This window comes from Diabrotica virgifera, chromosome 4 (genome assembly GCF_917563875.1).
Source record: "Diabrotica virgifera virgifera chromosome 4, PGI_DIABVI_V3a".
NCBI classification, from domain to species: Eukaryota; Metazoa; Arthropoda; class Insecta; order Coleoptera; family Chrysomelidae; genus Diabrotica; species Diabrotica virgifera.
Window position 1 is genome coordinate 60,849,600 of NC_065446.1, and position 12,985 is coordinate 60,862,584.

General features: G+C 31.4%; 1 protein-coding gene across 3 annotated transcripts in view; it reads left to right on the top strand.

Moving 5' to 3' along the window:
- The window catches only part of LOC114337944 (probable chitinase 10), an 83,223-nt gene extending 71,221 nt beyond the window's left edge, over window positions 1-12,002 (top strand). For all 3 annotated transcript variants that reach the window (XM_050649137.1, XM_050649138.1, XM_050649136.1), the window contains 2 exons: window positions 5,760-5,780; window positions 11,872-12,002. In XM_050649137.1, the coding sequence (XP_050505094.1) occupies window positions 5,760-5,780; window positions 11,872-11,897 (47 nt within the window). In that variant the 3' untranslated portion in view covers window positions 11,898-12,002. The remainder of the gene's footprint in view (window positions 1-5,759; window positions 5,781-11,871) is intronic.
- Window positions 12,003-12,985: the final 983 nt, after the last annotated feature.

A 12,985-nucleotide genomic window follows, 5' to 3' on the forward strand; every position in this document is an offset into this window, starting at 1 on the left:
CTGGCTATTTCTCATTATAAAAATCATTTCTTACTTCACGTTCATCTTACATATTCAAGGTACTTACTTAAATGTAATTATAGCCATAACTTTGTTGATGTTTGTTATTACTATGTAAATTTTCATTAAATATTTTACTAACAATTAGTTGGCTGTCGTAATACAGGGTAAATTCCACGTCACGTTGTCTATCTGTCTTTTGACACCTTTCAGAAACATCAATCATTTTGCAATCAGTTGCAATTAAGGCATTGAAATGTGATCAACTCAATTTGGATCCCACGTGTTGGGATACCTGTATACCTTACCTTAGGGCATGATCCTGTTTGCCATGTGACCATCACAGGCCTTTTTATCGAAGTATGCACTTTTAAGGCATCTATATTATATGTAAAGGGTTTTTACCCAGATATTTTTCTTTTGTGGCTCAGCTAGCATCCAGTTTGTAAGTATAACCAACTTGCTCTAACCTTTGTCAAAATTTAAATAATAACTTTATATTCATTAAATCGGTTATACTTATTTTTAGATCGAACACTGATGATGATTTTTTATAAAAATCGAAAACGTTTTGTTGTGATGTAGCCCTTTTAAGGGATTTTTAATAAAAAAATTTTTATACCTTTTACAAAGGATTTCTTTCCAATTTTGTGATTGATGGTATACAGCCAACTACAGGAAAACCTTTTCTTTTCCTTGTGGATTTTATTTTGTCTGTTTATCTGTCTCTTTCGTTTTCTTCCCTTCTTTACATTAATATTCTAAAAAAAATAAAAATTTAGTATGTTACATAATGTCAAGTACTAAGTAATATTACTAGCTATTTCTGCAAGTAAAACATGTTATATGCATCATATCACTTAACAGATTTTACTAATATAATAAATAAATATCACTAATAGCAAGTAACACGTGGTATCTGCCATCACTTAACATATTTTACATGCAGTGTTAGAATCTTAACCTAAAAACTTACTTGTTTAAATCGGAACTTTCGATTCAACTTTCTTCGTCACTATAGTTTGGATCCGAATCTGAGCCCTCAAAGGGCTCTTCTGCAGAAGAAACATCACTATTTTTCGACATTTTTAAGCATAAAATAAAATAAAACAGGCAACTTGTTAAGTACACTTATAGCATGCTCACTGCAGTTCACAGGTTTTACATGCAAAAAACATAATATTAGACAATTAACAGATTTTGACCATGTGAGGTAGTGACATCTATGAGTCAAATTTTGAAATTTTGAAAATTGAAATCTGTAATATGGTTACTTCACAAATTTTTTATGCAAAAACATTTAAATCTTAGGCAATGTTACTTAACATGTTTTACGACCGGACCCTTCAAATATATTCAAATGCTTGCCAAAAACTAACAACTTTTAGATTATACTTATGTATGGCTTGTGGTATTTGATGGTAGATCTTCTTGATATCGGATGGTACAGCTGTAGACTTGTAGACCTGGGCAGATGTTGTGGCCCTAGGTCGCTGCAACTGAGATGTCGGGTGCTGCTGTCTGTTCGATGCATCTTGTCGTCTTGCCTTTAAAGTTGCATCACCGGTGATGAAAACTGGTGGCTCCCGAAGGGAGAAAGTGATTTTTATCCAAAAACTAGAATATCAAACGTGTATAAGTTTGACATCAAGAAGAAAGAAAAAACACCTTGCCAAAAAGTAGGTATTCAAAAAGTAGCAGATGGCAATGGGTAAATTAAATGGAATCAAGGTTGATTATTACTAGTTAAAATTTGATTACTAAACGCATATTAATATCAGAACATAAAAGAGATATCAGAACACATGCTTTTAAAAGATGGGAGGTTGGGTATAAGAAAAAATGACTATAAAAAATTATTACAGGCCTAAAATAAAAACTTACCCCAAGAGAAGATTTGATTTGGAAATAAATAGCTATTATCAACCTGTAATTGGCTTTTATAGCGAAATTAATTTTCCACCACCATTTTGAGAATTGTCACAGTCATTGAAAACGACATTTGAAATGACGACTAAGTAGAGAAAGATGGGTAAGCATGTTCCGTAATGAAATACAGATATCTAGAGAGTAAGGAAATATGAAGTACGTTCAGTAGGATGACTTAGATGTTAGATGAAAAGATATATATAGTGGATAGAGGATAACAAAAAAGAGCGCCAACGAGATTTTAACTATGAAAACAGGTAAAACAAATAGGAGATTATTACTAGTGAAATATTAAAGGAAATAAAGTAAAAAAATTATTTAAAAATAAAATAGCAACGATGTGACGTTTGTAACGTTACACTCTTTTCTCTCTCTTTTCATATACGTACCCATTTGATTTTATATTTATTTATATCAATTTACGCCGATGTTAATCAAAATTCAGAATAACGCAATGATATGACATGATTGTAAATTCGAGACGAATCTACTCATGTAAATTTTGTATTTGAGTGACATTACATATTCTATACGATGTGTGCGGTGTCCTTTGTGTTGCTTTACTTGTAATTCGAAATTTAATATTAAATTTAATATATAAGATTACTTCGTATACTAATCTTAATAGTTATTTGCGACACTTTTTACACGTTATCAATAACACAACGTTACATTTCCTTTGACAACGTACTTTTAATTTTTGTTTCCTCTAACTTCTAACTGGACGTCTACGACTCTGCAAGATTTAATTCATCATCTTTTGCTTTTAAAACTCTTCTTAATAGACTAACAGCCGCTATAGGTGAAATTTGCTAATCACTTTAGGCACAATAAGACACTACAACTTAAATAGTAGAACCTAAAAGAAAACGTATGAACATTGTTCCGTCACTTTTTAGTGGCACATGCGTCGACAGTGTCGCATCAAACTTTTCACTTATGGAAGGGAAAAATAAATTTAAAGGTACCCTCCCTCACTCCCAGAATTTAATTTTTTTGACTTTTTTAAGTTCTATGTGATAAAACAATTAGGCTCAGCGTAATTTTATCCCGCCACCTCTTCCCCCTTCACCCACCATCAAAAAATTCATTTTTCGTTTTTATTTTTTTTAGGAGGGATGCAATCAATTTTAAAATTTCTAAAAATTCATAGACATAGTTGAGGATTTTACAAATCATGTCTATTTTTTATAGATCAGTAGGTTGAGTATCTTCTTCGTCACGTGCCATCTCCGCGACGGAGGTTGGCAATCATCATGGCTATTCTGATCTTAGATGCTGCTGCTCTGAATAGTTCGGTTGATGTGCATCCGTACCATTCCCTCAAGTTACGCAACCACGAGATTCGTCTCCTTCCTACACTTCTCTTGCTCTGGATTTTCCCCTGTATAATCAACTGAAGTATGTTGTATCTCTCATTACGCATAACATGCCCCAGGTACTGCAACTTTCGTGTCTTGATGGTTTCCAATACCTCCAGTCTTTTGTTGACTCTTCTCATGACCTCGCTGTTTGTTATATGCTCGGTCCATGATATCTTCAGGATTCTTCTATACACTCACAGTTCAAATGCTTCCAACTTTTTAATAGTCGATGCGTTAAGTGTCCATGCTTCTATCCCGTACAGCAGAGTCGAGAAAATATAACACCTTGCCAGCCTAACTCTCAAGCCTAATTTCAGTTCTCTTGCACAAAGTACCTTTCTCATTTTATTGAAGTTTGCTCATTTTATGAGTAATTTATTTTTAGTATACATAACCTCAAAAAAATTTTAAAATATTTTTTTTAAACGTGTATCTTTTTTTGGAGGTGGCTGGAGGACTCTTTTTTATATTATGTGTGTTTTATCAAACACTATGTTTTAAATTTTTTTCAAATTTTCCGTAAGGTAAAAACTGTTTTTTATGGGGTTTTTGGGGGGTTGGACGTGTTTCTCCCATTTATAAATGTTACAAAGGACTCAGTTACTTTAATGTATATGTAACGTATACAAAAACATTGATTTGATCAATTTTTAAGTCAATAAACTACGTAAAATCCCCCAAAACCCTCCAAAAAACAGTTTTTTGGATTTTTCAAGGGGGCGAACTTCACGGAAAAATCTAAAAAAATTAAAAACATAGTAAGAAAGTAGACATAATCGAAGAAACATAACCAAAGAAAGTATTCCACCTGTTGTCAATCTGGTGGTATGGAGACGATATTTATTGTCGTTTTTTGTGCTACTTCGATTGATAACTTACTTTGTTTTAAAAACATAGTGTTTGATAAAATGCACAGAATAGAAAAAAAAAATAGTCCTCCATCACCTCCAAAAAAAGTTACACGCTTTTTTCAAAAATAAAAAAAATGTTTTAAATGATTTAAGGCTATGTATGCTCAACCTACTGATCTATAAAGAATAGACATGATTTGGAAAATCCTCAACTATGTCTATAAATTTTTTGAAATTTTACAATTGATTGTATCCCACCTAAAAAAATAAAAACGAAAAATGATTTTTTTATGGGCGGGGTAGGGGGAAGGGGGTGGCGGAATAAAATTACGCTGAGCCTAATTGTTTAATGACATAGAACTTAAAAAATAAAAAAAATTTAATTCTGGGAGTAACTGAGGGTACTTTTTAATTTATTTATCCCGTCCATAAGTGGAAAGTTTGATGCGCCACTATCAACGCATGTGCCACTAAAAAGTGACGGCACAGTCACAGTATAAAGAGGGACAGTAGAACCACTCTCCGAAAAATTGGAAGTAAAATCACTAGTCGCGCATGGCGACCGCGCAATGTTCTTAGTCGCTTTTGTCCCACTCTCGCATTGTTAGTCGCATATAAACGTACGGATTTTAACAGGGAAAACCCGCATCCACCACTGGTGAATTACCAATTGCGTACTGCCGGTATTACTTCTTGAGATCAAAGCGCCGACAGATGAGTGGTTTTACTGTGGAACCTCTATATACTGTGGCACAGTAGTCATTCGTTTTCTATTAGGTTCTACTATTTAAGTTATAGGGTCTTATAGTGCCTAAAATGATTAGCAAATTTCACCTATTCCGGCTCCTAGTCTATAAGTCTTTGCCGCTTTTACTATTGTCTTCCATTGGTTCCGGTCCTGTGCTACTATTTCCTATGGTCTCATTTCCATCTTCTCCATGTCTTCTCTGACTGCATGTTTCCACCTTTTTCTAGGCCGCCCTGTCGGTCTTCTACCCTCTTGTTTTTCCCAATACACATTGCTAATCAGTTTGACCTCGTAACTCCTTACCACGTGGCCTGCCCATCTTAGTTTATGGGATTTTATATATCTCACGATGTTTCCCTGTCCGAAAAGAGTCACTAATTCATTGTTGTATCTGCTTCTCCATTCATTTGTCACACTGTCCCTGCAAGAACCATATATCACAGAATTTTGAATTATCATGCTAAAAGTTTATTGAATTCTTTCTTTCCCAACGTCCATGTTTAACTTCCGTATGTCACTGTTTTATGGTTTTGTACATTTGGATTTTGGCAAGTCTTGAGAGAAGCTTCGATCTCATTACATGTTGAACAGTAAAGATTTATTCCTCGCCAGTATTCGTACTTGAACATCCCGTTCTCGTATGTTGTCACTGGTAATTATTGTTTTTACTGTAAATAACAATTATTGTTGTTGCTAGGTAATTGAATCCTTTGACTACCTCAAAGTATGGATCGTTTATGTAGTAACGTTTTGTCTTATTCGCTGTCGTTCCTTTCTTGATACGACCATGTATTTATTTTTTTCTTCGATTTAATAATTTCGCAAGTATTAGATAATAATAACTAATAAAATATTGTTTTATTTCAGCATACGTCGTAACCACTCCTGGTAAGTACTCTATGCATATGCATACAGGGTGTTTAATTGGAAAAGTAACATACGTTAACTGTAGGAAGGGGACACTTAGGTGATCTCAAAAATACCATACTTAATGTGTCTGACTTCATTAATAATCAAGATACTGCCTGATTACTTGTTATCCACGCTGTATATTCATTTTATATTTGGCACGCAAATATTCTTTAAGGTGTACAATAAATTAATTTATTTACAATTGTAAAAAATCCAGGTCCGGATTAAAATATATTAGAAAAATATTCCGACCCAAAACAACATAACTTGGATTTTGCACTTGAAAAGAGGATGGGAAACTAAATTTAGTAGTATATTTTGAATTTTTGGCAAAATGATTTTGTGGTAAAATTTTAAATTTGAATTCTGAAATTATGTGAATTGCGAGAGTTCTAAGTAGAAAAAAATGGAAATGCAACTTACAACTTGTTAACCACACTGTATATTTGTTTTATATTTACCACGCAAATATTCTTTAAGATGTCCCAAACAAACGACCCTGTACATAAATTTTTTTAAAAATGGATTTTTTCTACGGTCGTGCTAAAACAGCCAATTTCCCGCACGCATTTAGTTTCCGAAAGTTGCACTTTCCCGCACGGCGTGCGGGGAAGTAAATTTTTCCGCACGGAGTGCTGGAAAGTAGAATATCTTCTAATATGGCAATATAATATACTATAATACAAGCAATAAACTAATATTTAGATATTATTTACTAATTTATTTCAAATTTATCTTATTGTGTTCATGTTTTAATGAAATTAACGCAATAATTGTATTTTGAAAAATTTTTGACATAATATTTAAAAGTCAAATCAGTAGACAATTACAATGGTTTTGGATCGTCGTCGTGAAAACCAATATTGTCGTCGTGGTAACCCATTATATTGAAAGTTTGGTTTTGACAACCTTGTCAAAGAATTAATTTATGTATTTTCTTTGTCCCTCAGTTGAAGTATTGTTTCCAATCAGTATACATCTGTATATTCAGTATATTCAGTATACATCTTTTTAGGTGGTTTGGCATGGTAATGGGCAGTATTTGTTACCACATAGAAAAGGTAACGTGATGCTTCGTGGAGTTTAAGGGCTGTTTCTGGACTTGTTAGTTGGCATTAAATTCCTTTGATATTCTGAAACTTTTATGTTTGACAACGGCAGTTTTTCCTGTCTTTCCTTATTTAGCTAAAAAGATGTCACGATAACGCCGAGAAAATTCCCTAAATCTAGTTTTCTTCACTTGACTTAAAGACTGATAGAATTGATAGAATTTTCGAATTATTTAACTAAATTGTATATTGACCTAATCACTAATTGTTCCAACATGTAGTATAAAGGTTTTTAACTATTTTTCTACATATAAATCGTTTTGTTTCTTACCTTTATAGGCATTTAATTACGCAATAAAAAGAATACACACAGATATAAGAATATATAATACAAGATATAATAATATATTATATAATATAAGCATATATAGATACAGGGTAGCGAAAAAGTAAGGAAATACGGTAATATCTCGGGAACCGCTAGAACGATTTTTATTTTCTTATTTTGGTGGGTAAGGGTCTTCTAATGCGGCCGATATTATAGTGTTAATTACATTGTTCTAAAATATTACCTTTTTCTGGAAATCTCATGAGCCGTATTATTTCAAATGGAACACCCTTTATATTTTTTGCGTTTTGACGTCCTTAAGAAATACTGATTATTTCTCCTGTTATTTTCGCTATACCTAAATATCACAATTTCGGAGTTGCTACATTTATTAAAAAAAATTAAACAAAGTATAAAAATCAATTTCTTCGTCCCGAATAGACATCATTTTAGGTTCTTTGGATCATTGGGAATAAAACGGTCTTTTGTAATTTTTCGCTAAAGTCAATCGTTTCCGAGTTACGTTGAGTCCAGGGTTCTTTAGCCCTGCGTCATCATTTACGAAAGAAGTCGGAAATTTACTAAACGCCACTAGTCTGGGCTGATTATCGGAGAATAGGCCATTTTTGGGAAAGTTATTTACCAGCAATTTTATTGCTGGAATCGAATTATAAGCTCCTATATATTAATAATATAGGTATGCAAAGTCCTCACATAATGTGCTACTTTTTTTATAAACAAAATGGCGCCCGAAAATTGTGTTTTTTTTCAATTATTGCTCTATAACTCCGAAGATTTTAATTTTACAACAAAAACACTCAAATAAAAATTCACCGTGATTAAATTCTGCATAGAGTCGTGTTTTTCACGATCTGCTCCGATGAAAATTTTCCTCGGAAAATGCGGGTTTTCTTTACAAAATCTTTAATTTTACAATAAAGTTTTAAATAAGTAATTATTTACCAATAATTAAATAATTTGGTGACTTAAAAGCCTTCTTGGTTTAGATCATAGTTCCCGAAGCTGATAAAAATTAAACGAATATTTTAGCAACAATTCAATTGTTAATTAATAATTTACGGTCGCAATAATAACCAAAATAATTATGATACACCGATCAAACTTTGAAATCTTATAAAGATGAGATGCCTATTTAACATTTTGTTGACAAAATATAAATTTTCTGTTTTTTGCATAATCTTTAAATGTTAAAAAAAAATAGTTATAAACAAATTAACGTTTCTCAGAAAGTTTTTATTATATTGTAATTTTAAAAAATAGCTAAAATGCGCATTTCAAATTTCTTGAAAATGAATGCTTTAAAACTTTTTTGCAACCATTTGCAAAAAAGTTATGAAACAGCAAAATAAACATACGATTACTAGGGTGTTTATAATTTTTTTTAATTCTTTCAAAGCATATAAGTAAGTTTAAAATACAAGCTAATTATTTACAAAAAAATATCGATTATCGCTTTAATGGTTCTATTTTAATTAAAGATTATAAATATATTTTTTTGCAATTTACACGCGCGAAAGTAGAATAATACAGTAATGTAGCTAAAATTTTCACTCGGAGCGACGACCGGCCGCGCGAGACGTACACTTTTATAAATAATATATGCTGCGTGTCTGTCGCTTCGAGTGAACATTTTAGCTCCGACTCTGTATCAGCCCTACTTTTGCGCTATAAATTACAAAAAAAAGTATTTTTAATCTTTGATTAAAATATAACCATTGCACTAATTTTTTACATACTTTGTGAGTAATTAGATTGTACCATAGACGACTCACTTTTAAGCTTTGAAACAATTAAAACAAATTATAAATAACGGAGAAATCGTATATTTACTTTGCTGTTTCATAACTTTTTTGCAAATGGTTGGAAAAATTTTTTAAAGCATTAATTTTCAAGACCTATGAAATACGCATTTTAAGTATTTTATAAAATTAGAATATAATAAACAATTTCTGAGAAATGTTAATTTTTTTATCACATTTTTTTTTAAATATTTAAAGATTATGCAAAAAAATGAAAAATTTATATTTTGTCAACAAAATATTAAATAGGCATCACACCTTTATAATCTTTCTAAGTTTGATCAATGTCTCATGATTATTTTGGTTGTTATTGCGACTGTAAATTGTTAATTAACAATTGAATTGTTGCTAAAATATTCGTTTCATTTTCACCGGCTTCTGAATTTATAATCTACACCAAGAAAGCTTTTATTTCACCAAGCTATATAATTATTGATATATAATTGCTGGCCCAAAAAATTTATTTGAAAATTCGAGATTTTGTTGAAAAAACCCACATTTTCCGAGGAAAATTTTCGTCGGAGCAAATCGGAAAAAACACGCTTCTATGTAGAATTAAATTGGGGTGGATTTTTATTTGAGTGTTTTTGGTGTAAAGTTAAAATCTTCGGAGTTATAGAGCAATAATTGAAAAAAATACGATTTGTCGGCGCCATTTTGTTTATAAGAAAAGTAGTACACTATCTGCGGACTTTGCATACCTATATTAATAATACATAGGATCTTATAATTCGATTCCAGCAATAAAATTGCTGGTAAATAACCTTTCTTTGTACTTTACTAATTAGACCAGCGTATTATAACTATTTTTTTTTCAAAATTTAAAGATTATGCAAAAAAAAAAGAAAAATTTATATTTTGTCGATAAAATATTAAATAAGCATCTCATCTTTATAATTTTATAAGTTTGATCAGCGTATCATGATTATTTTGGTTATTATTGCGATCGTAAATTGTTGATTAACAATTGAATTGTTGCTAAAATATTCGTTTAATTTTCACCAGCTTCTGGAATTACAATCTATACCAAGAAAGCTTTGATGTCACTAAGTTATTTAATTATTGATTAATAATTACTTACCGAAAACTTTATTTGAAAATTAGAGTTTTTGTTAGGAAAACCCGCATTTTCCGAGGAAAATTTTCGTCAGAGCAAATCGTGGAAAACCTATGTCTATGCAGAATTTAATTGCGGTGAATTTTTATTTGGGTGTTTTTGTTGTAAAGTTAAAATCTTCGGAGTAATAGAGCAATAATTGAAAAAAATACGATTTGTCGGCGCTATTTTGTTTATAAAAATAGTAGCACACTATCTGCGGACTTTGCATACCTATATTATTAATATATAGGATCTTATAATTCGATTCCTGCAATAAAATTGCTGGTAAATAACTTTTCCATGAATTTTGCTAATTAGCCCAGAGTACACAGCAAGTAACAGAAAGTGGCTACTACTCTGATCACGGGCTATAATATATAGTGTAAAATTTGACGTTAAAAATAAATTGAATGTTAAATGTAGGTTCTGCTTTAAAATTTTGGTGCATAATTACAGCTACATTTGAAGTAGCTTAATAAATTCTTTTGATATCATTGATTAATAAATAAATAAACAATTTATAAAAAAAATTCAATAACATGTTTTCTCTTTGTCATTTTGTTCACTTTAACGGAAACAACATGAGGTTAGCTTTGTATGTTGTAAAATAAATGTAACAAATGTTGTTAATATAACTCCAATACAAAATTAGTTGTGAAAAAAACTGTTTGTGTACTATAAAAAACTTCAAAATGCAAAAATTCGACAAAATTCAACAGACTGACAGCAACAAAGTAAACAAACAAGAAACCTCACAAGTGGTACTCAAAATCTCAAAATATCCCCAAACGTATTTTTTGTACCTATCTCTTTTCAATGTACTGAGTCTAGAGCGTTCATAAAAATAACACGTGTTTTACTGAATACCTGGCGGTAGCTGGTTTGTCATTAGTTTCATGCGTGAAAGAGAATGATGCTGGATAAAAAGTATGTTGTGTTTTATTTCGCCAGGTATTATTGACGCACTGGTAAAGAATCGTGGACTCGAATGTCTATCCGGGCCGAAAAAATTGATTTAATAATTTGTTAAAAAAAATTTTTAGTAAATGTAGCAGTAACTTCTAAACTATGGCATTTAGGTATAGATAATATAGGTAACATAAAATATAATCAGTATTTCTTAGGGACTTCAAAACGCAAACATATACAGGGTATTCCATTTGAAATAAGAAGGTTCCTCAGATTTCCAGAAAAATGAAAGATTTGACAACAATTTATTTATCACTATAATATCGGCCTAATTAGAAGATCCTCACCCACCAAAATCTATAAAACTCGTTCTAGCGGTTTCCGAGAAATTACCATGTTTCCGTATTTACCATTTCCGAGAAATTGCCATTTTTCGCTACCCTGTATACTCGGTCACTATTACTATGGTTTATTTTTTAATCAAGAGGAGTAAACTAAAAAGACAGACTCACACCCAAGAAAGTCACTAGAAATATCACCAAATACATCTTCTTTTTTGGTTGATCATGTCGGTCCTCAACGTTAATCCATAAATATTATATGAATACGTCGCTAAAGAGTTCTAAAAACTACTGCTTTTTATATAAAAGTAGACGAGAAATCTAAAAATTAAAGGAACAACACAGAAAATGTCATTAGTGTCAAAATTTTATAACAGTGGAGTAAACTTACCTGAAGTTGGACCAATTACAAAAAAGCATTACAGCGCGGTAAATTTGAATCCCTCTTGGTTTAAAAACAAACTATAATAAAAAGTAATTGATATAAATATTGTTGATATACTGTTTTTTTTTTCTTTTAGGTCCAGATACAGCAACAACTTATTAAATTATTTATATGATAAAAAATGTAAATCTTTTATTTTTTTTATTTTTATTTGTGTCGAAAACCAAATACTCTCTATCAATAAAATACTTAATCCCTGCAAAAAAATTGGTTTTATTTATTACGTTATTTCCAAAACCAAGTAACCTAATTTTTTAGGGTAAATAACTATTTTACTTTCTTATAACGTTTTTTATAGACCATATTTTGTTAGCCTTATCGGGTTTTGGTGTCGTTTTCTCGATCCGGGACTAAAACCGATTATTTAAATGAGCCTAAGGCTAAGGCTCCACGGGCGACAAATTTACGCTAACAGTAGCACATGTCCTGTAGTCGGTACAGTTCGGCTATTCCTATTCCCTTCCGCGGAACCTTAAGTTCGTTTTACGACTACTGCTAGCGTAAATTTGTCACCCGTGGAGCCTTAGCCTAAGGGTTCTTTTGTAGAAGTTGTAAAACTATTTTTTACTTACTCAGATGTGTTTATTATTTGATATAGGTACCTATTTTCTGTATACATATTAACATAAATTTTTCAATTTGCTAGATTATGTTTTGAATATTGTAAAAAAAATTAATTAAGACGCAACATTAATGCGTCATCAATATTTTTGTTTTTCGAAAGTTCTGCGAACTTTTAACAGTGCGTCGTCATTACGACAGTGACAATGACATTATACTATCAGAAACAATAATTATTATACATACTCATAGGCGCTAAATGTTGCCAAGTTAGTTAAGTTCGATTTCTTGTTATAGATAATCGATTTTTAGTAGTTCCAATGTGACACAAAATCTAGGCATGGGATAAGAAAGTTCATTTGAAGAAACTGTATTTTTTTGTTCTTCTTAACCCAGCATCCGACAGGTGGGGTGTGGTACACCCCAACAATGCTGAAGCGCCTAAAACATAAGGAAATTTTGCATGTAGTGGCCACAGCGGATAGATAGCTTTCTATTGTATATTCATCTATCCGATGACACATAGTTTTTAGTCGTCTGTTTAGTTTCTGCAAGTACGTTTGGATTGAAAGTAGTCACACCCCACGAGTCGGATTTTGTACTTTCCACAAAATTGTTTTTATTTTGTT